The sequence below is a fragment of the Euleptes europaea genome, chromosome 2 (assembly GCF_029931775.1).
Source record: "Euleptes europaea isolate rEulEur1 chromosome 2, rEulEur1.hap1, whole genome shotgun sequence".
NCBI classification, from domain to species: domain Eukaryota; kingdom Metazoa; phylum Chordata; class Lepidosauria; order Squamata; family Sphaerodactylidae; genus Euleptes; species Euleptes europaea.
The window spans coordinates 67,876,112-67,901,451 of NC_079313.1; the positions used below are offsets into that span (position 1 = coordinate 67,876,112).

Sequence of the window (25,340 nt, forward strand, 5' to 3'; positions counted from 1 at the left end):
TAAACAGGTGGTGTCACAAATTGAAGTAGTTGTTGTTGATCCTGCTCTGTAGGTTATGACGATGTTATTTATTTTCCTTTTAATATTCATGTCCTTCTGTTGAAGCATTACCTGTGGCATATTGATTTTGTTCTACTAGAGGCAGCATGGACTAGTGGTCTGATTGTAGGACATAAAACCTGAAATAATGAACACTTTTTTTTTCATTTGGCAACTTTGAGAGATAAGCTACCACCTGGGTGCTAGTTCCCTATCTTAAGTATGGGTCTCCTCTTAGGAGTGCAGTAAATACTAATGAATGTATGCAGAACAATTACTATGTGATAGTTGTATATCATTACATTCAAATAATATGATCTCAGGCAATACACCGCCAAATAGCATCTCACCCACTCAAAAAGGGGGGGGGGGAACCAGATAAGATAAGATGTTCATTTTTGGTCTACTTCTGTATTCCATGGAGGCCAGCTTTATATTTACAAAGAAAAGTCACAGAAGAGGCACGTGCTGAAATCTGATTCAATTTTTCTTGCACCTTTTCAGTTGATGTCTAGTTTGAATTGCAAAAAAATATCAAAATAACTGTATAGCTCTATCTAAAATGAGTTTGCCACCTGTCCACCTGTATAGTTAAACTAAGTTAATTAGATCTCTCTTTGGTTGAGACCAACTTTTATTTAACTCACTCAGGGCTTGCAATCATAATGGTTCATTTGGGTGTCTAGTTTGGTGCCTGGAGAACAATGAATAACGCCAGTAGAAATCCTCATGAGAGCAAAGAGGAAATCATTGTCCAGGCTCATCTCTGCTCCCTTTCTAGCCATTTCTTTCTCCAATTGGGTACCCTGTAATGAAAATTAGTTATGAAAAACTCAAAATAAATAGTTAAAAAAGAGTTCGAGATCTGCTGGATTGAACTAAATGTCCACTACTTATGAGCCTTCCTTCCAACTACTTAAAAAACAAACAACCATGAGGCTTTTTGAGTATTTGCAAGAAAATGTGAATTAAATAGCAATCCCCACCCCTGTCATTCTCCATATCCCTCATCAAGCATAAAAAAACCCTTACCTTTCCAAGAGGACAAGTTGGCACTGACTGTGTTGAGACTTCAGGAGATACAAGCAAGGCTCAATAGGCTCTTCTGTGTCTACTGAATTCTCTTTGTTACTGGTGTGACTCTCACCACCTTAAAGCTATTTTTTTACAAGTGTGGGTGGTAAGAAATTCATAGGAAAGGCCTCAATGCTATCCTTGTCTCTAAGATCAGGGCAAGGCCAAGCTGATAACTTATCAGCCAAACGGATAACTTTCATGTCCCTTACAGAAACTGGACTGCAAACATTATGATGTGTCTGTTGAGAAATTGGAATGTTTGTAACCATTAATTTTCAGATAATTGGCAAAAAGGTTCACAGTCACAGGTCCAATACAATATAGATTTATTCGGGATCTGCATGCAGTAAAAGATGATATGCACCATTTTCAACTTGATAACAATATGTTCCCTTTTCAGCATTTTTCTTTACAAATATCAGCTCATATGGTAAAAACTGTTCTTCTACTTCAGATTTAAACTGGGAAGTAATATGCTTGTGGGAACACCCACACATGGAAAACTATCATATCACTCAGCAAAAAGATTAAACTAGAAATATTCTCTCTATCATTTTTTTTCTTCTGTATGTAGATGTTTGTTTGTTTTGTAAGATGAAGGAATATGCTGACTTGGCTCCTGCAGCGAATCTGCAAAAGTAAAGGGGGTGGTTGTTGCCAGTTCCCCCCTTCCACTGCAGACCTTTGACCTCTCCACGCCCCCTGCATGCTAAGGAACAGCATTTTAGCAGGGCATTTTTGCAGTGAGGTAGGCAAGGAAGTTTTGCTTAACTGTGAGAAATCATTCCCATCTGCAGAAATGCTCCATGGGGTCCAAGCCATTGTCGTCCCCCATGTATAGTATTAAGTACTATGGTCCATTTCATATGGCTGTGCAGAGCAACTTAAATAAAAATCATGAATCTGACCAGATCCCATCCTGGCACTAACTCAACAAATACCTGAAGCACTATTATTAGTTTTTCATAAATTCTGAATTGGATCCTGAAGAACTGCAAATGGAGAAAATATGTATAAGGAATTCTTATGTTTCTCTTTGTAGTGCTATGTGTCCTCCCCTCCCCTCGACCATTTCAACTGTGATTTTCCCCCAATGTTCAGTAGAGATTCCTTAATTTGCAGAATTGGAAGAGAAGAATTAAGTTTGGATAGGAGGTTTCAAAGTAAAAACTTCAAAAATAAAACATCATCTTTGTTTCAGTATGAAACAGTTGAAGGCTTTGACCTACTTGAAGAAACAGGAGGCCACACAACACTGCCCCACCCTGCCGCATCTCCATCAAACAGCTGATGGGTGGTAGGGCCCAGGCTGGCTGGCGATGTGACGCAGCAACCGAGCAAGCCCCTGGGAGTAGGTGGGGCAAAGGGGGAACCTTATATGGCTTCCCAGGGCAGAGCCTGGGAGGGCCTTGGGTGAAGGGGGAGACAATATAAGCTATCAGAGGGCAGAGGCTGAAGAGGAGAGCCTGGCTGCAATGGGTCAGACAGACAGACAACCTGGCAGCGAGTGGGGAGGAGTCGAGCTTAGATTCCTCCCTTGAGTGGTTTGAGGCTGAGGAAGCCCAGACAGCAGAGGTTGGGGGAAGAGTGGAGGGGGCAGCAGTGGGGACTGAGGGGCGTCCACCTTCCATATGGCTCCCAACTGTTGATGAATTAACAAAACAGGGATGAATACAAATCGTATACATAAACCTGTAAGGAGGGACAATTATTTTCTGTAATGAGAGAAGCTCATCCGGTCCCTACTGCATCCAACTGTGGTACTATGATACTCTATTTGAATTCCAAATTAGCTGCAGCTTACTAGTTTTTTCTTTTGAAATTATTTGGCTCTAATCCTGCAGCCTTTAAGTTTGTGTTCCCAGGTTGTTTTAAGTGTTTCTATTTTTAATGAAAGATTTGTGTGCATTAATTCTCTTGCATATGAAGTGCCCAGTTTGGCCAATGTAAATGGCAGTAGGAAACTGATGTCACATACAGCTTATGTCACATTAGAAAATGTATTATGATTACACAATTCTGTATAAGGGTTTGTTGTTGTTGGTGGTGGTGGTGATCCTGGCCCCATACTACTTTGGTTTAACCCCTGATTTCCACACACATGTGCCTTTAGTTTTTACTTCACGCCCCCCCCCCACACACACTCTGGTGTTTTTCCAGTTCTTTTGAGATCATTTTTACCCCAATCTATTTCTGGAAGCCTATTTTGATTTGCCTTTTTCCTCATGCATAATGTTTCTGTTGGTTTTCTTTGTCCCACCCTTTGCCACCCATTTACAGCTCACTTTTTGATCATGGGACTGTGATGGTCAAACCACTCCCTTCTTCCTCCCCTCCAAAGACAAGTGATTTCCTTTTCTTTCTTTTTTAACAGCATTAAAATATTGATATATTACTAGAGCATTGTAACAATATATTGTCGAAGGCTTTCACGGTCAGAGTTCATTGGTTCTTGTAGGTTATCCGGGCTGTGTGACCGTGGTCTTGGTATTTTCTCTCCTGACGTTTCGCCAGCAGCTGTGGCAGGCATCTTCAGAGGAGTAACACTGAAGGACAGTGTCTCTCAGTATCAAGTGTGTAGGAAGAGTAATATATAGTCAGAAAGGGGTTGGGTTTGAGCTGAATCATTGTCCTGCAAAAAGTATCAAAGGTAATGTGCTAATCATTGTCCTGTAAGTATCAAGATAATGTGCTAATGAGGGTGTGGTATGTTAATATGGAACTATTGTTTCCTGAAGTGATCTGTTAATGTGTGAAATCCAAAGCTAATCTGCATGGCTATTGTTGACTGTAGTCTTTGTTAGTCTGGAGGTTTTCAAGACAGGAAGCCAAGCCTTATTCATTCTTAAACTCTCTTCTTTTCTGTTAAAGTTGTGCTGATGTTTATGAATTTGATACTTGATGTTTATGAATTTGATACTTTTTGCAGGACAATGACTCAGCTCAAATCCAACCCCTTTCTGACTATATATAACTCTTCCTACACACTTGACACTGAGAGACACTGTCCTTCAGTGTTACTCCTCTTACGATGCCTGCCACAGCTGCTGGCGAAACGTCAGGAAAGAAAATACCAAGACCACGGTCACACCGCCCGGATAACCTACAAGAACCAATTGTAACAATAGGTCGAGCAGGTTCCATGAATTCCCAGCTTTCGCTTTAAGAAAAAGTCTCTAGCCTTTTCCTTCAGGGAGATATAGGGGGAAAGGCATATCTCCCCAAGGGAAAGGGATACAGACGTACTTTTTTAAAAAACGGAAGCTGGTAATTGAGAGAACCTGCTTAGCCTATTGTTACAACACTCTAGCAATATAGTGGCATTTGAGTGCCAGTTTTTTTTAATAAAGGGGTGCTGTGATGCCACCGTTGACATCCCTGATGATGACAGAATCCTCCCTTGGAAATCCTCATTATCTAAGGCATGTGTGGAATAAAACAAACTGACTCCACAATTGAAAATATAGAGGGAAGGTAGATGTGCAGAAGAACTGTGCCCAAACCGATTGCAGTGCTTCTGGATCCGACTGCCAAAAAAATCAGAAGTCGAGTGTGCAGAAAAGCCCTAAATGTGCCTGTTAGAAAGCTTGTATGGGGAGGGAATTTTTAAAAGAAGAGTGTTAGTGAATATGAATGCTGTGGATTCTCTACTTCCTCATTTCATCAATTTCATAAGTTGCCCCTACCTGGCAAGAAAGCTTTTTGTCCTATGGTTTCAGGAGGAAGGCAGTAAAATAAAAGGGGTATTCATAGTCAAGCATATTGCTAATTGTCAGCTCCATCATTACAATGGGTTTTGATTGCTTCAGAACTCAATGCTTTCAACTGTATCCTGAATTATGTTGCTTGTAGCTGGGAGGCCTTTAAAAAAACTAAATTTTAAGCAGATCTTCATGTGGAAACCAGTGTTTTTAGAATGGTATGTATGCTGCTTGAGCCCACATCAGAAGTAATGGAAAACTGAATGAAAATCCTCAGTTCTTTTAAGAGAAATGTTCTTCTTGCTAATGTGCATGAACAGTGAGTAGGAAAAAAAAATGAATTATTTTGAATCTGAACCATTTCTCCCAACAGGGAATTGTTGGTGCAGCTCGTTCAAAAGGGGAACACAAGCAGAAAATATTTCTAACCATATCTTTTGGAGGAATCAAAATCTTCGACGAGAAGACTGGAGTAAGTAAGATGATAACCCGACACAGCAGAATTGAATCTCATGGTTATTGTATCCCTAAAAGTATTTCTTAATTGTGCAGTGATAAACAACTGACAAAGTCACACAAAGCAGGTGATATACTACATAAATTGTTACTGCAGATCAAAGAGAAGGCTCCAACAGACTATGGTGTGAAATTACAGCTTTGTTGGTTTCATAGAGGATGAGCTATTTGATAATAGCTCAGTGGTACTGCTTATATAATTGATAAGATGTTATCTAGCAAAATGCAGCAGCCTATCTTTTGACTAGAAAACATCAACATGAATATGTAACACTTGTAAAATAGCTTTATTTCTGAGCTGTTCTTGTTCTTACCTTTAAAGCTCATTCATGACCTGGGACCCATGTACAACTCTCCCAATGGTGATTTGTCTGTCCCTTTCTGTTGCCCTCTCCCACCAGTGGACGAAGACTTTTTTTTGTTTTGGTTAGCATTCCCTCAGTTATCCCTCCTTCTTAATAGTTATCTTTTATGTCTTGTACATATTTTAACTCTGGTGTTAATGTTGTGTGTCGGGGGGTTGATTTTAATGGTTTTAAAGTGTGATTTTACCATGTATTTTTTTAAAAAAAATGTTAGCCACCTTGGGGGCTCTTGTGAGGCCGGCTCTTATTCTGCCCCCCCGTAAGGATGTTCATTTGCCTGCAGTCTGATTGCGAGCATTTTCAGTCATGACGCCAATCCTCTGGAATGGTTTACCAGATATGAGGAGGACGTCTTTGCTTCTGGGGAAGGGAGAGCAGAGGGACTGAAAATCAGTCTAGCTTTTTAGAACTTTCTTTTGAATTTGTTCTTAAACTGATGTTGATGAAAGATGGATGGGATGTTTTTTCTAGCATAGTTTTTATTTGAAGCTTTGCTTTATAGTTACTGCTATTTTGTTTGGATGTTTTAAGTGCTGATGTAAAATCTATTTAGGCCACCTTAGGCCTCTTTTTAGGCGGGGGGAGCAGGAAATAATTAAAATGGTGTATGAAGAAGTTGGCAAAAATAGGGCCACAGGGTCTTGTGGTGGAAAGGGTAAGATCATATGAGACATTAAGATCTTTACGCTGATATGGGCAGGAGGTGAAAACAGATATTCTAATTGGTAATTAATTTGTTAAGGTAAATGTTGGGGCCTGGCTTCCTTAGCAGCCTTAGAATGCTTAGCACTTCGCAGCCTTAGAATTCCTTAGCACTTAGAATGCTTGATCCCTAAATCTAATTGTATGGTAACTGACAATGGTTTCTCAAGGATGATGAACAGGCACCTTGAAAAGCATTTCTGAACATGTTCAAAGAGACTCTCTTCTTCCGCTAATGGTCAGTACAGCAGAGATGGACCTCAGGGTGAGGTACAGCTCAAACTATTCATTCTCTGACCAAATATCCAGGGGATGCAGTAACAGTCTTGAGCCACTGCCTGCATTCTGTGGTTAAATGCCTGAGAGTTAACAAAGTGAAACTGAACCCTGACAAGACAGAGGTCGTGCTGGCTGAAAACCCTGAGGTCTTAATGGGCATCATGCTTCCCACTTTTGATGGGGTTCAGCTGACCCTTGCTGACAAGGTCAAGAGCTTAGGGCTTATACTGCACCCAGCATGACTGCCGGAGAAGCAAATTAATGCAGCTGCAAAAAAAAAAAAAAAAAAAACCACTCTTTCTTCTAACTTCATTTAGCCTGGAAGATGGCCTTGACTTGGCTGATCTGGCCACCCAGATCTATGCCATGGTAACATCGAATCTAAACTACTGTAATGCACGCTATATAGGTCTCCCGTCAAAATTAACTCAGAAGCTCCAGTTAGTACAGAATGCCACAGCTCGGTTATTATTAGGAACTAGGCTGTGCATGCATATTACTCCCATTCTGCAGTCACTCTGTTGGTTTCCCATAAGTTACCAAAGTCAGTTCAAGGTAATGACCATCACACACATAGCCCTGTATGGCTTTGGAGTCTCATTTCTGCAGGACCTCCTTTCCTCCTGTGCCCTACCATGACAACGTTCATCTGAACAGGGCCTTTTCTTGCATGGTTCAACATATTGTGTTTAATATTTATGCCTTGTTTCCGATTTCTGCAGTTCTAGTCTTATTACACTGTTTATCTGATATCCTGTCGATTGTATTGCCTTACATTATATAATTCTCCTTTCGTTATATAGTCCTCTATGCAGTTTCCTGCCTTTTGCAGTGTAATATTGAGGGGGCAGAGCACCCTTCCCTCAGTCCTCTTTCTTTCGCAAAGAGAGTCTCATTAGTAGAAGCTCCATCTCCTTTCAACCAACACAAAACTGCCAACAATTTTTACCACATTCTACTGCCTCCACAGAGCATAGGAAATGGCAGAAAAAGCAGTGTTTGAAAAAATTCAGGTCCTGTGGTTCCAAAATCCCCCACACAGATGACCATGAAAAATGCCCCCTGCACCTCGGCGAAGAGCACAACATCTTGCGCTACTGTATTTCTCGCCAGTTTACCACCCAAGCAAGACACACCAGTGGTAATCTGAGAAAAGGCTTTGTGTGGCGCAGCTCAGGAGAAAGGTCTGAGCTGGACGCCATCCTCTAATGCTGACAGACGGATCCAAGCAACTTCAATTCCAGTGGTTCCAAAGCCCATTCTGAATGCCTTGGGCCTGACAAAAAACACAGGAAAAGCTTCAGGCTCTGCCCCTACGTCCCAGGAGCACAGCTGCTCAGGACCACCACCTTAAAATGTTCCACATAAATACAAGGACCCAGAGAAGCCTTCCAAATCCAAGTTGTCACCCCTCAGTTCTTGTAAACCACCATTGGAACCAGTCAAGGAAGTTTCTGTACCAAGAATGCCCTATCCACCAGGCTGCTCACTGTACTTATCTGAATCCTCCTTGGAACATGTGCAAGACTTGGAACCCCTTATCACTTGTCATCAACCCTATCCCTCAACTTATCGCTTGGATCTACCACCCGAAGCAGATCCTTCCTCTGTTACTCCTAGGTATATGGTTTGTAACACTAGACCTGCTAGATGCATACTTCCACATAAAGAAAAGGCCAAACCATCAGAGACATCTCTGCTTCCGTTGTGGTTCCCACAGTTTTCAATTCATAGCCCTTCTCATGGTATTCACCAAGGCAGTAATAGTATTACCCCACCAGGATACCCTAGGCTTCCTGGCACACCCTTTTTATATAAATTAACTATTTAGTATTACCAGATTAAAAACCAGGCTGATGGCAGATGGAATTAATTTTGCTAATTAATACTGAGTTGTCTAACTTGTATCATTACAATTAGGAGTAAGTAATGTAGTCTGTTAAGAAGGTTTATTGGGATAGTATTGGTTGGTATTTATATTCAAAGTATAATAAATATACCAGTAATTGTATGAATATCTGAACCTAAAACGTTATGACTGTCTTACATTCTGCTTCCTACAATATAGCAGAAAAGGATGTAGGAGTGCTGTCAGACAAGATTTGTAAATATTGGGTTACCTTGTAAATGAAAGCCTTTCCTCTGCAAGAAATCATGGCAGGATCTAGGATTATTTGGAAAGAAGGTCCAGATTAAAAAAAAATCCCTACTATGGCCTTGGGGATGTTGTTTACTCTCTAGGGCTCCAAGGATAAGGAATTTCATTATGAATCATTGGAAGGAGGCTTCCTTCAGAATCTGGCAGTCTGGTGAGGATCAATCTAAAGCTTACTGTTGACATGCTACTACATCCCTGGGGGAAAAAAACTATCTAGACCCAAATGCTAGAGTTTCTATGACCAAAGGGAGAGTAATTCATGATGAAGGCTCATTCTTCAGTTATAACCGTCATGAGACAGTGTTAGGTGTAAGGTCTACATGATAAAAATAGGTGCCAGCATACTGAATGTCACTCCTTCATTCAGCAGTTTCTTCTACCTTCTTGTGACTATGTCCTGTCATGTACTGCTGAACATAAATATGTAGCATGGGGTGCTATGAAAATGACCTCCACCCAGATCAGTGCATGACACAACTACTTCCAGTGCTGATTGGGAACCTGATCTTGCTTTCCCATCTGCAAACTGCTTCTTTTGGCATGGTTTTCAGTTTTAGGCTGATAAAATGGATAATTATTTCTCAATATGTTATTTATTTCTCCAAAATGTCCATCACTTATTTTTCTCATTGCTCATTCACATGCAAGTGACCTAATTTCAGAGACAAACGTTGACTTCTGTATGTTTTGTATCTTGTTGGCTAATATTGGATTTTAATTTATCACAATAAAAAAAAAATCAATTTGCAGCTCCAAACCAGCAAATTCTCTAAAAATTGGTATTGGCAGAACTGACGTTAGAAAGATGGATTTAGAGGAATTGCTCCATAATTAAAGGTGAAAAGAACATATATACGATACTTTCAGAAATCTTCCTTGTGATTTTTTTCTTTGCTTTTCAAGAGACTTTTGTGTTCCAAATCTACTATTCATAGAACAAATATAAATGTTAATAATCTTATGATTTAATTCATGTTTGTACTTGCTCTCTTAATACAAAAAAGGAGGCAAAAAATCACTCATTACCAAGGGCAAGAACGACGGTTGGTGGGGTTTCTGTTTAGATACCATAATTCTTGTGAAACACTGAATAATGGAAAATACTTCAAGTTGCCTTATTTATGTTTCTTGTATAGGGTATCACTACACTATTTTGGGGTTATTTCAGGATAATAACAACAACAAGCTGCCACATACCCTGTCTCCATCTAGATATCTTTTTAGGCAGACTCTTTCAAGTCTTACTTACCATATATATTTTTGTACCTATTTTGTACAAGGAGACTAATATGTCTCCTTGTACAAAATAACAGATAACAGCTACAAACAGCTCATAAAACAACCTACAGTGACTTTCTACACTTGGTAAGTCCATGCTGCTGAGCTGCATATCACTTGCAACTGCATTTAGAATTCATTCGTGCTATGTATTGTTTTGGCATTCTGTAGCACATATATCTTTAGAATGAAAGGGAACTGTGTTTTAGTAAAGTTAATGTATGCCATGCATGTTTCAGTGCATACACAGATCTTCTTGCAGGGCTGTTTGGATCAGACCTAGATATGTACACTTGCTTCTCCAAAAGTGGCATGTAGCAACTGGATCCTATATAAGAAAACTCATACGATGTGAAGAACTGAAAATTCACAAAATGTAAACAACCAAGACCATAATTTCTTTTTAGCCTTTAATCATGTAATCATTAGTTGTTTTTGGTTTTACAGTGGATTTAAAATGTATATCCTCACTGTGCCCTAAGCTGTAAACCTTTGGTGTGTGTGTGGGGGGGGGGTGGCGGGGTTCAATTCAAGGAGAGGATAAAACCTGGTCTATCTTCTGTCCCAATTGTTTTACATTTGTTACATCATTGATCCTTATAACAGCCCAAGTAGACCAGAATCATTACCAGTGCATTGTAGATGCAGGGCTAAAAGAATATCTTTATGGCCATCTAGCAAATCTGAGTTGTGATCTCCCCAGCTCACACCTCACATTTGATCATTTTGCTAAATCAGCTTTCTATACAACATGGTACAATCATGTCTCACTGCGGGGGGGGGGGGGATTGAATGACTGAATGTGTCTCCCCTTCTAAATAAACTGTCCACATCAAAAGCAAACAAACTATCAGTTACAATTTGTTTTATTGATAATAGTGTGCGGGGGTGGGGGGGACACTAACTGTGCATCAAGGTATACTCCAAAACAATTTTGATTTGAAGGTCAAAGAAATTTATTAAATAGCAGTACATGCAAATATTTAATGTTCCAAAATTCTTCCTTATTTGGACCCTAACCCCTTACAGAAGTGGGATATGCTAAATATCTGTGTGCATTTTTTGTGACAGTTTTGGCCGGACACGGGAGGATTGTTTTCCTTTTTATTATTGTGACATCTAAAGCATGTACATCTTGGGCATAATTTTCTGGTATGATTAGCCCTCCTGAGTCTCCTCAAAACTATACCGCCCGAGACTGACATGCAGAGCTAATAATTGAGGAGCAGCCTATATATTTATAACATTTCTAGCATTAAGACTGTAAATTTGGTGAATTGTCCTCCTGAGTAAATGGATTTGTCATGCTTTGTACTGTGGACCAGGTGTGTATGCTCATACACCAAGACAGGGGTCCCCAATCTTTTTGAGCCTGTGGGTACCTTTGGAATTCTGACACAGTGTGGTGGGTGCAGGAGGCAGAGCCAGCCATAAAATGGCTGCCGCAGTTTACCTTCAGTCACACAGTGAAGATTTTTGTGCCATGGTGACATCTGCTTCCAAAGCAGGATTTTTAAAAATCTGCACAGCAAACCAAACCTCCAATGGCCAATTGGAAACCTTGCTAAATAAAAGTCCTACCTGGCCCTACCCACTTTCTAACAAACACTTGGTGGGCACCAGGAACGGAGTTGGCGGGCACCATATTGGAGACCCCTGCACTAAGGTATGATAGAGAATATAAATTCATTGAAGATAAACACCCCAACAGAAGTATCATATACATGTAAGCCCCAGTAAGATGTATCTGTTGAAAATATTGAAGACTACCTGATGTATACTACTATACATACTAGCTGCCATATTACATCAGACTAGAAGTCAGCAGGCAGATGCCTATGAAAGTCTGCTAACATACTATCACACATCATCTCCTATTATTATTTTGTTTAGAATTTATGACCAGCAGAATAATACCCCAGAATAAGAAGCATGTCCCCAATAATGATGTACACATACACAAACACACATTGTATCATACTGCAGCATGATGAAGAAACAGATCCTAGGAAGGGGCTATGCATATAGAAACAGGCTTGATTATTAGTGGCTGGGATCACCATGGGAACAGGTTCAGCTTTCGTCCAAAAAATGTCCCTAAGTACTTTTCCCAATAAATAAATAAACACACCCTTGAAAGTATTATTATTATACATACCCTTGTGAGCATTATTTTTAACAGTAAGACAGGATGTATATTTTCTAAAGAAAGAAATATGAGAAAAATATAAAAATATGTTTGAGTAGAACTAATTTAGGGCTGGTTTGTACAGTGCACTGCCCTTATGCATAGTGGGGAATGAGAGGGAGGGAAACACCTTATCTTCCATCCCATCTAGAATGCCAATACTGACTTCATTGCCAGTAGGCCATCCTGCATTGCTTTTTCATCCAATCTGATGCACATAGGCTAAACCCATTGAAATTGGTGAATTTAGAAGTGGGTAACTCTTCTTAGGAGTAGACTTTTATTTTGCATGCTTAGATTCTGTATGAGCACTAAATATAAAATAAGCGCAAACATGAGCACAATTATACCCTTAGAATGGTATAACTCTGCTTAGGGTTGTCACTTTCTTAGTCCATCAAAGTCAGTAAGCTTAGAGGGTTATAACTGTTCATAGAATCACAGAGTTGGAATGGGCCATACAGTCCATCTAGTCCAACCCCCTGCTCAATGCAGGATCAGCCTAAAGCATCCTTCACAAGTGTTTGTCCAGCCACTAGTTAAAGACTGCCAATGATCCTTATTCTTATGATTTATTGAGTGCACTTACAGAGCCTATGCACACAAAATTGGATATTACGGCAGTACATGGAGAACCATGGATATCAGAGGAGGAACCAGATGGCTAGGGAGGTAAGGCACACTGTCTTCTCCTTCCAGTCCCCAACATCTGTAGTGTTAGATATCATTCAGATCAGTAATTATGCTCCATCCCTGACACTTGATGGCTTGGCACCAACTGATAGGCATCCCGCACTATACCCCTCCTTGGAGGAGTATGCAGTACATACATCTGTCAAAATGATGAGCATTTTGTTAGTTTAATATGAACTACAGGCAGGTGGAAAATTACAAAACCCATTTTCCTGAAAATGAACTGGCATCTTTCAATAGTTGGTTAAATGTTCCTATCTGTAATCTTCTACGTGTTGTAAAATGCAGTAGCAGCATTTTGGATACTAGCAGATTGTATTTAAAGTACCTTATCTTTAGTAGTTGGTAGAATATCTTTAATTTTATTTACAAGCATGAAACTAACAAGAGGCAGGGGAAACAGCTGCTGAGTGAGTGGGATGAGGAAAATTCAGACTTCCCTGACCTCATGGCAGCCAGCCGAGCTTTGCTGCATTGATTCCCAAAAACATTGCAGCAAAGCAGGTTGGGAAAGATCACTGAAAAGTCAAGGAAAACTGAGGTGGTGCACAAAAACGCTATGATGCTTGGGGAAAACAGTAAGGGAACCAAACACACAGGCACACACACACCAATTTCCCACAGTATCAAATTGTGGCAAATCACTTTTGTGTGGAACAGTTGCTATCGTAAGACATTTATGGTGAATGCATCTTGCATCAAATAAGGCCCAGAAAAGGCAGACTTTCACTGATTCTGGCTATACAAGGAAAGATGCATAGTATCAGCGGGGGAAGGGGGGGGAGATGCCCCTAAGAATATCATTGCATGAACCTATGGGAGGGAGGATTTTTTTTTTTTTTGCAGAACAAATTGTGACCACCAGTTTTTTGATGCTTTTTAAAACATTCACTCAAAATTCATTTATTTTTGTCAACTTAATATTATTGTTGTCAACTTAATATTATCTACAAATGCTTATAGATTTCGGATATGAATTTTGTAATAATATTTAAAGTTGCTTTTTTCCTCACTGAGTGAAAGCACAGCATTGCAGTTGGCATGAAAGGTTAACAGCCTTAGAATGAGGAAGGAATGGGTATAATCTGTATTTTCATGGTTGTCAAACTAAAAGTATTGCTGATGGTATCTTGTTGCAAGTACTGAGTAGATGATTTTTAAGGGAACTTTCTTCTTGGATATCTCAAGTATAATGTTGTAAAATGCCCCCAGGAAACAGGATTCACCAAGAAGAAAATATTCTCAGTTAACACAACATTAGGTAGGTGGATGAATCTGGTACAATTAGACAAAATGGTACAATATATACAATTTTACCGACTTAATTTGGGAGGCAAGAGATGCTAAGGCCCAAACCTCATATTGAGATATTGTATCATCATATGTATCTATTCTCTAATTTATCATATGCAGCCAAATCCTGCTGGTCCTATCCATGAAATTGTGGGCTGAACTACTAGATGCTATGTATATTGTGCTTTCTATCATTAACTCAGGATGAGCTTTTTGTTCTCAGAGAATGTGGCAGTTGATTAGAATTTGCTTTTAGATTAAACAAAATTCATAGGACTATAACAGCATGATATTATCTACCCAATCATAACATCATGCTGGGAATTATAATATCTGCATAATAATATATGGGCCATCTTAAATTTAATAAGGACTTTAGAATTCTCCCCATGGCCAGAAGCTGTTCAGAACAGACTTCAATTTTATTTGCAAGGTACCTTTCTGTGATAATATATTATTATATTTGCTTTAAGAAAACCCATATAAATTCATAGTAATTGAAGACCTGCTCGCCAAAATGCCTTAACAGTACAATCCTAAGCACAGTTAACATCCTTCTAAATCCATTGAAGTCAGTGGGTTTAGAAGGCTGTAATTCTGCTCAGGATTGCATTGTAAGTCTCGTTGAAGCAGTGGGCATATAGACACTATAATTTATATTCATTCAGTTTGTGTACACAGAATATATAGATGGACTGAACACTGTTTACTTCTTGCATTTGATTTTGTTCAGTTCACTTTAGTTAAAATGAGCGTCCTGATTTTTGTAGCACTGTTTGTGCCTACCTTGGATCAGAAGGGGGCAGAACCTCTTCAGAGGCGGATCCTTTTACAATTCCTACCATGTTCAAGGACTAAGGGGAGTCAAGACCCCAGGAGGAGGCCAAATCCAATGAGCCATTGGAAACAGAGGCCAGAAGCCCCAATACTATGCCAGTTTGTTTCTAGAACTCCCCATCAGGCCAGACCCCCTGAGAAAGGAGAAAGGAGGAAGTCTGAGTGGAATGGTTCAGAAGAAAGAGTGCCTGTCTATCAGGACATCCCATCACACAGTATGAAAGGGAGCAGAGCTCCAAACCTTACCACTCAAATTAACAAGAAGGGTAGGGCAACCAGGTAACATAAGAAGTAACAGTTGAAGCCTGAACTTTGCTGACACAGTATTTCCCAGTGTCAAGAGCTTGTTGTGATACTCTGCTTGGATAACACCACTACTAATCTTATAGGTCTTCACTGCCTCCCGGCTCCCAGATGCTTTGGACAGCTGCTGTGTTGATCCGTAGTCAGCTATCATCCTGTAATCCTTCTTCCCCTGTTCAGAGGATTCAGCTGTAACTGCCTGTGTGGAAATGGGACACAAGCAAAATAAGAAACCAAGGCTGTATGACTATGTCTGTGTGTGTTTATGAAAAATAGGCCCTAATGTGTGCAAACTGGGCTTTTCCTGATCAGTGCTACATCTATTATAATAGATCAGTGATAAAAGAAAGTTGGTAGGGGAAATCCTGTGACCTATTGAGAGAGAGCTCAGTAACACAAAGGAAAGGTTAGCAGTAAAGAACACAAATAGAGGATCTACCGCTATATAATATCTTTTTGATTTGGCTGACCACACTGTATGTAGATATGCACACACTGCACACAAACGCGTACAGTGATTCCCATGATGTAAAAACCAAATTTATCCAGAATCTACCAGTTCTTTTTTGTTGAATGAGCATGCAGACTGCTGCTGCTGGGGCCTGGGCAGTATCAGGGCACTCCGAATGGCGTGGGCAGAAGAAAACATGTCCAGGAGTGCTAGGATACCAATGGGAGGGCAGGGCCCACTCTGGCCATCCAGGCCACCAAAAGATGGCTGTAGGCCTTAGGAAGGGAGCAGATGGGAGGATGTCACAATGAGGAGGCCACATGGGGCAAGTGGAAGCAGTGCTACATCAGGAGTGGGCTGTGGCGGTGAGGGTGGCCTGGCTGGCCAAGCAATTCATGGGGGCTGAGAGAGACCCAAGAGGCCAGCAGGCAAACAGCACCCTTCCAGGAAGGCTTGAGGACCAGCTGGGAACAAGGAGGGAAGGAGCAGGCTCTGGGGGATGGGTGGAAGTCCAAGGGTGAGCCTCAGAGCCCAGCAGCAGCTGAGGAGCCAGGGCCAGGAGAGGTCCTCTAGCCTGAAGGCAGCCCCAGCCTGACCATGACTGAGGAGTATTCCAGGGTGTTACTCCAGTTAGAGGGGTCTCCTTTTAGTCTGAAAGAATTAGCTATGAAGACAAAATGAGCCTTACAAGAGGTTGTCACTCGGAACCTCGGAACCTATTTCTACAAGGATGAGCACACCAGTGGAAATACTCTCAATAAGAAGTGTTGTATAACTTTTAAGAGTTTTAATAAAAATACTCAAATTACAAACACACACAGACAAATACACAGAACCTGATGCATACAAGAACTAGGAAAAAAGGAAGGAGGGGGTGGACATAAGGACGTGAGGTTCCCAGGGAAATATATTTACCAGTCAGATGAGTGGCATCCAAAGATGGCAGCTGCATAAAGCAAGGAAAGACCATTGTTTCTCGGGAGAAAGCAAAAGCCGCACTAGCAGTACTGGGTGAGCATTTTGCATCCAGAAAAACGGATACACTTTGCCCTTTTGAGATGGGAGATACTTATACCCCGAAACATATCCTGAGGTGTTATTACCTCACTGGCAACCAAACATTGCCAAAGGCTTGATTACTCTTTGATTACTTTAACTGATTTAGTATGAAACATCAGGACGTAGAAGCATATAGACAATACCTGGGTACTTCGGATTGTGTGTGTGTTAAGTGCCGTCAAGTCGCTTCCGACTCATGGCGACTTCTGATTGAGTACCTCTAAATACTATGTTATAGTTTTTCAAATGAGAGAAGATGTTTTGGGACAGGCTCTCCAGGAAAGGGGAGATGACTCGGAGGCAGTTTTGCAAGTATGATATAACTAGAGGGAAATTTAGATATGGAGAACAGACTAGTTGGTATTAGAAGAATAGGTTCTGATTGCTGACAGGATTAAGTTGCTGGCTATCGGAGTGCTAAGTGTTTTGCTCATTACCTGTGTGAGGAGGGCTTGGTTCTTCTCATTGTCTTGCAATCTGTCTCACCTTGGAGGCCTGGGAAAATGCAAACTGGCCCATCTGTCTGACAGCAACCAAAGCCTTTTCACACAGTTCCCCAAATGGTTTCCCAGAGCTCTAAAAACTTTGGTTCACTATGAGAAAGCAGTGCCTTGCTCTTTCCTGTTAGCTTTGGTCCCATTTGCCCTTATAAGATACCAAAGTGCTCAGACAAGGGATCTAACAAGAGGACCTGATTATGGTCAGGTAGCCAGGGGCCTGGTCTGAGGCTGTGGACAACAGTGAGACAGACATTCTTACATGTGCCCCTACAACAGATGTGCTTACAATGTAACTCCCACTTAGAACTTTGATCACTCATAGGTGAAGTTGTGAACTGCTTCTGTGAGCAGATAATGGTGAGCTGGAATACCTTCATCCAACTACACCATCCTATTTACAGACTGTAAAGTGTTAACATTTCCACAGTTTTCTGAACAGTCATCAACAGATGTGAAGTTTTCACCCTACTTACCATGGAAGCAACTATGATCTCAGCTGTTGCTGGGCACCATTTATTTTCATTATTGTTTTATTCAGAAGAGATGAGAGTAAGGGCAGGAAGCATTTCCAGTGATATTTGGCTACATGTCAGCATCTGAAGCTAACTCAGAATAAGGGCAAGAAGCAGTATTAGTGGGGATTGTAATTTCCTTCATCACCAACAATACATGAAGAGACATCAGGAAAAGCAAAAATGGGTGGTATGAGGTTGTAAAACATTTATTCCCCTCCCACTTTATTTTAAAATGAACATTTGTGTCAGCAACCATTTGAGGTGAAACGTTTGTCTATGATGTTTAGTCTGTAATGATTATTATATGTATTAGCCATCAAGTGATGAGCATGCCTGTTTCTAATTGTCTAATGTAATGTAAATTGTCTAATTCGCTGAAAGTCAGTGGCTTGGGAGCTGCATGAGGCTCTTTGACATACCACCTGAGTCTCTTCTGAGCACTGCTCCCCATTATATTGTCGAAGGCTTTCACGGTCAGAGTTCATTGGTTCTTGTAGGTTATCCGGGCTGTGTAACCGTGGTCTTGGAATTTTCTTTCCTGACGTTTCGCCAGCAACTGTGGCAGGCATCTTCAGAGTAGTAACACTGAAGGACAGTGTCTCTCAGTGTCAAGGGTGTAGGAAGAGTAATATATAGTCAGAAAGGGGTTGGGTTTGAGCTGAGTATTGTCCTGCAAAAGTATTGTCCTGTAAGTATCAAGATAATGTGCTAATGAGGGTATGGTATGTTAATATGGCACCATTGTATCCTGAAGTGATCTGTTAATGTGTGTAATCCAAAACTAATCTGAATGGCTATTGTTGAATGTTGTCTTTGTCTGGAGGTTTTTCAGGGCAGGAAGCCAAGCCTTATTCATTCTTAAACTCTCCTCTTTTCTGTTAAAGTTGTGCTGATGTTTATGAATTTCAATGGCTTCTCTGTGCAATCTGACAAAATAGTTGGTAGAATTGTCCAGTCTTTCAGTGTCTTGGAATAAGACCCTGTGTCCTGTTTGTGTCAGTCCATGTTCAGCCACTGCTGATTTCTCAGGTTGGCCAAGTCTGCAGTATCTTTCATGTTCTTTTATCCTTGCTTGTATGCTGCGTTTTGTGGTCCCGATGTAAACTTCTCCACAGCTGCAAGGTATACGATATACTCCTACAGAGGTGAGGGGGTCTCTTTTGTCTTTTGCTGATCGTAGCATTTGTTGTATTTTCTTGGTGGGTTTAAACACTGTTTGTAGGTTATGTTTTTTCAAAAGTTTCTCCATCCTATCAGTGACTCCTTTAATAAATGGCAAGAATACCTTTCCTATGGTAGACTGTTTTTCTTGAGTTTTCTGATTTTTGTTTGGTTCAATGGCCCTTCTGATTTCATTCTTGGAGTAGCCGTTTGCTAGCAGTGCGTGATTTAGATGGTTAGTTTCTTCCTTGAGAAGGACATTGATGGTGAGAAAGACGCTCAGAGATTCTTTGGTTATTAAACAGGCTATAGCTATAAATATATATATAATGGGACTTATTTCTGAATAAAGCACAACTAGAATTACAGTCTGCAGCTTTTATAAGCAAGGTTTATTACTATTATGTATAGAGAAGTACAAAATTGAGAGACAAGGCTAACTGGGTAGTATGATGTAGTAGTTGGTGTCGTGTCCCCTTCTGCCATCCAAGGAAGACGGGATTACGGCTAGAGGGTGGGTGGAATCTTTCCTGGGGTGTTTTGGCTTCACAGTCCATCTTTAAGCAGGCCTACTCAATTAAAGGACCCAGCCTCATTCTACTTGAAGAGACCATATTAAAGCCATTCCCTTGTTCTTTGAAATCCATTCCTGATGCTGTGGGTAATTGTAACAGCTATGCAGAGCTCCTTTGCAAATCAGCTAAGTTGGAAGCAATAAAGCCATGCTGGCTGGCTATAGTCAGAATTCATTAATGAGAACAACAAAAGATAGAATCTGCCTTAAAACCAAATCATTTTGCAAGATATATTTTAACATGGTTGCAGAGAAAATCATTGTCTGTGCAGTAGTGACATCAGGATGTAAAAGACATCATGCGCACCTGAAAGCTGAGTGTCTAGGTCCAGTCACCTTCCACGAGCAAACTCCAACTCACGCAACAGTCAATACATCACTGACATATTTGCCCCTGGTGATTACGAGGCAATCAGAAGGCAGGGAGTTCAAGCATCCCTACTACAGTTTGAATATTACTTGTGGTGTGAACCACACTTAAATCTTGTCTACGATATCTGTACTGAAAACCCTCAGAAGGAACTGTGCAAAACTTACATGAATTGTTAGTTTTCATTAAGAGGGCACCCCCACCCCCCAAATGAAGGCATGTAGTGCACAGAAGGAATATGAAACCACCAGCCACAGTTGTGGGAAGAAATTATGGGTCCTGGGTGGGTTAATGGAGGGGGAGTGACAAAAAGGAAAGTAGCAGTGCCTCCAGCCAACTGGCCCCCACTTCCTAACAGGAGGGATGGCCAGTAGGCCAGAAAAGAAAAAGAACGAAAATAATTCAAACACAATAAATGTAGGCCTTCTCAAAGCCATGAAAGAATCATTGATTTTATTTAACTACAATGTGATGGTATCACAGTGTGTTCAAAAACTTACCCACTGATTTTACAGTGGGAAGTCAGAGAAAGGGATGAGCAATAACACAAAAGAGTTCCCTCCATTTTGAATTAAGTTGATATGCTGTGTATTTAATTGTGGTTTCAGCTTTGAGATTCAGATTAAAGGCAAAGGAATGAAATGGAGTGCTAAATCTAATTTACATAAAAATGAGAAGGGGCCAAACCCAGCTTCTACCCATGCAGTCCTTTGGATCTGTATATGAGACCGGAACCCAAACAGACGCTTTCCAATATGCTACCTTGTTCTAATTGAACTAAAGAGCCTTAACGCAATGTGATAAGTTCCTGAAGAGTGAGTCTGAAAAAAAATGACCACTTCTAGTGAATATAGAAATTGATTTTTTAGAGCATTTCACACTCATTGTTCTCTCCCTTAGTCTCCTTGGACTGTCCTTTCAAAAACATTTTCCTTCAATTATTGAAGTGAAAAAGCACACAAACTTTGCCAAAAGTACCTTGTATTGTTTATGGTAAGGTGCAAGATATCTGAAGTCATGCAGCCAGAATAAGCCACAAATAAATATAACCTTACATAAAGTGGCCTATTTGGGTTGTTTGGGTGTGTGTTTTTTTTTGGTGGGGGGATGTTCTTCTGAAGAAAACTTGTAAATTCATTTCCCTATTATAATGCATCCTCTGTATCTTTATAACTAACATTTGTAAGCCATTTTTCTAGCAATAAAAATCATACAAATATATATTTTTAAAATCCTCTCTACCAAAAAAACACCCACTGCAAACTTTGAGGCATACTGAATGAACTGCCAGTTGTGTTGCCTTGTGGTTGCAGAAGACAAGTAGTAGAATTTGCAGGGTCCTTCAATGTCATCAGAAGCTATTCTTCATTGTTGTCAGAGATGATGCAGAGTATCCTGTGAATCCATTCCTTTAACTATGTCATTGTCAGTACTTCTGTTTGCAGAATGGATCCATGGAATCCACGTATTGAATCCTGCCCGCCATCCTTTCCCAGGTTTAGAAGTATTAATTTCAAGTTTTGCAATACTGTCAAATGAGGAATGATTTTGTTTTGCTTTATGGCAAGAGATATTCGTGTTCTGAGTAGTAAGAAGAAAAAGAAATGAATAGGCCATAATACTGAGAATTTGCCAGAGTGAAGAGGAAGCAATATGTATTTGTTTACTTTATTTATAGCCCGCTTTTCTCCCCAATAGGTAGCCAAAGTGATTTACATTGTTCTTCTCTCCTCCATTTTATCTTCACAAAAACTCAAAGGTCGTTTAGTCTGAGTGTGACTGGCCCACAGTTACCCAGCAAGCTGCCATGGCAGAGTAGGGATTTGAACCTGAAATCTTTCAGATGCTGGTCCAACATTCTAACCACTATACCAAAGTAGCTCTCCATACAGAAATTACAGACAGAAATGGCCTTGTTTGTGCTCCTTTACAGATGGTATGCCGGAGTGTTGTTCCCTTACCAGAGCTGAATATACAGGGCCATTGAATTTAATTCTCAGTTGTTGTTTTGCCTGAAAGGCAAAGATCTTTCCATTATTGACCCTTAGCTGGGTGTTAGACAAGGATCTAGAAGACCCAGGTTTGAATCTCCACTGTGCCATCAAAGCTCTCTTGGTGGCTTTGGGCCGGTCACCCTTTTTCAGCCTAATCTTCCTCTTAGGCTAAAAGGTAGGAGAGAACGATATTACTTTTCTACTTTGGGTCCCACTGACAACAAGGCAGGGTATAAGTACCTAAATGTATGAATATAATTAATTAATAAAAGATGCCTCCTCACTCATCAACTATCCCATAAGGCATTCGTTGCTCCAGAATGGACTGTTACAACCCAATCTCATGCCTCACTGTTCTCTTATGCAGTCTTCTGGTTTGAAGTGACCATTTCTGGGTGCAGGTCTGCCAGTCTCAGATCTTGCCTTCCTGTCAGTTACTTGCAAAGTATACATCAGCTACTTCCCTGTCTAGCTCCGCTGGCATGTGGCAAGTCTGCACTGCATCACACACATTTACTTGGAAGGAAGTGCCATTAATTTCCAGGGAATTTGAAACCTGATAATTAGAAGAGGATGTAAGGCATCTGAATAAATGTTGTCAGTCTTTAAGATGCCACTGGACGTCTGTTCTGTTTTGACTCTGAACAAGACCTTTAAGTATAAAATCTAGAGTTACAAAACCCAAACACTTAACACAATTCATTGGGGAGCAAATATTAGAAAAAAGAAACAAACATTGATGGGCTAACACACCATTGATGGGCTAACTAACACAGCACACAACCTCTCATTTGAATAAAGTTTCCATTGGTTCTTGTAGGCTATCCGGGCTGTGTGACCGTGGTCTTGCTATTTTCTTTCCTGACGTTTCGCCCGCAGCTGTGGCAGGCGTCTTCAGAGGAGTAACACTGAAGGACAGTGTCTCTTCAGTGTTACTCCTCTGAAGATGCCTGCCACAGCTGCTGGCGAAACGTCAGGAAAGAAAATAGCAAGACCACGGTCACACAGCCCGGATAACTTACAAGAACCGATGAACTCTGACCGTGAAAGCCTTCGGCAAAGTTTCCATTATTTTTATTTATTGGTTTGTTTATTTACAAAATTTATATCCCTCCTTTCTGCCCTCACTAGGGCCACTAAGGCAGCTAACAAATTAAAACATACATAATAAAATCACATTTTAAAAACAAACCCTCCACACACAAAAACAACATCATTAAAACAAAAACAGAGCTAAACTACATACAAAGACATAAAAACAAATGTTGGTCAGGGTGAAGGGATCACTGAGGAAATGCCATACAAAATAAAAAAGTCTTCACCTGCTGGCGGAAGATGGCAACAGAAGGGGGCAGATGAATCTCCCTGAGAGAGTTTTGGTGCCACGAGTACAGGACATCTTATTCTTTGTGATCCTTGATAGATTCTATATAGTATTTCCTTTTACATTTGGTGCTTGGCTATGAGGATATCAAATTCATGTTCCTTGTTATTTTTGGTATCTAACAAGACATTTAATTTGCAAGTGATTCATGACTGTGTCATTTCCAGTATGTGTTTGCACTTTAGTGTCTTTTTTTGTGGAAGAGCTCACAAAAACATTCCCTTGAGTTATTGTCACTAAAGTCACTCCATATGGAAGATGCACAGAGATAAAAGATTTGTCTTCCATTTATAGTTAAGCAATGTTTGAAAAGCCAGTCATCTGAAGAGAAGTCCACTCTCACCTGGAGAATGTTCCAAGACTATGACTTCCTTTTTCTTCTATACTTGTCTTCCAGGAGAGAGAAATTCTGTTGCCTCTTGCGAGTCACAGTTGAATGAATGGCTCTGGGTCACACAAATTCAATGGTGGACCACTTGCTTCCAGCCACATAGTGGTTTGCTAATGTTTAGGAGAATAATCAGCCCCTTCCCAGGAAAGAGTTCAATCATGTTCACCCTCAGTGATCTTGCTTGCTGGTCCATTTTGCAGTCTGTTCTTCCATCAGACAACAAATTGGCATCCTGGTCTTTGTTCGCTTTTTCCTCTCTCTCTCCATGCTATCACATTCAATTTGTCCTCTTTTATTTTCTCATAAGCTCTGCACTCCTTGTGTTCTCAGCCAGGATCTGTGCCTAAAATAATAAACTGCTGTGTTCATTGGCATGAAAGAAGCTACAGTTTTAAACTAAGGGTTTTTTCCTCCTCTGGTGGCAGTATCAAAATGACACCTTAACAGAAAAATCTGCCCTTCAGGATTTCAAAAGTTTAGCTCATCTGTTGTTATGTTCTTGTCAATGATCAAAATTCAGCCCTATGGTTTCATATATTTTAGTTAATTATTAAATATTTAAGTCTGAAGATTTGTAAGAATATGAAAACACCACAATTTCTTCTTGTCTTGTTCAGGTGCAACTTTTAAAGTTATTTGTTGCTTTATGTACACTTAGAATTTAGTGCATTTCCTTGTTTTTTACTCTCTGCCAGTGTGATACCCAAATCAGTCCCTGTGTCAGGCCTGCCATGTGTAAGTGATACATGTGAAGAATTACAACATGAGTTCTGGAACAAAAAGGGATCTTTTTAGTCTGTTGTATACACAGGTTCCAGTTTGGCACAGTAAATCTTGGTGAGGGATGTGGAAAGGAAACTAGTATTTGATGAGCAAGTAATTTTGATGAGCAAGTACCTGTCAAAGGTACAGAGCAGAAAGAGGGGTATCAAGACAAAAGCACAAGGCATTTGGACAGGTCAATTGCAGTAGCACCATTGCAGTTTACATAGGACAAGCTAATAAAACCATGTTTGCACAATCCTTGGATGTAGTTGCTTTACATCTAGCAAAATTATGCAGATTATGTTCCTCCCACTTGGCTAGACCAGAGCAAAACAACCCAGAGTGAAGAGATAGGCAAAGGTTGCACCAAAGAGACCAGAAGGTACAGTGGAATAAACGTGGAAGGAATTAGGGGTGGAAAGGAAAGAGTTCCTGACCAGGTGGGGAATGCAATGGGGAAGGACCAGTAGTTGGGCAGACCAGCCAAGAACAGGAGATGGAGGACCTAAGTAATGGGGAAATAACAAGATATGGTAGGTAAAGTTTGAGAAGGGAAGCAGGACGGGGGAGAAAAAGACAATGTAATGGAAACTGCCTAAAATTTTTACAGACTTCCTATGTAATAACTCTCATGTCAGTATCTGTAGGGAGTACTTGTTTAGAATTCTGGAGAAAGGGCAGATACTATGTTTTAGCAGGATTCTCCCAGTTCGGAGACAATAGGAAATAGTCAAAGGGAAAACATAA

At 40.4% G+C, this 25,340-nt stretch overlaps 1 protein-coding gene across 6 annotated transcripts in view; it reads left to right on the forward strand.

The window, feature by feature from the left end:
* DAB1 (DAB adaptor protein 1) overlaps positions 1–25,340 on the forward strand; it is a 761,363-nt gene that overhangs the window by 655,518 nt on the left and 80,505 nt on the right. For all 6 annotated transcript variants that reach the window (XM_056844015.1, XM_056844020.1, XM_056844017.1 and 3 more), the window contains one exon: positions 5,191–5,289. In XM_056844015.1, the coding sequence (XP_056699993.1) occupies positions 5,191–5,289 (99 nt within the window). The remainder of the gene's footprint in view (positions 1–5,190; positions 5,290–25,340) is intronic.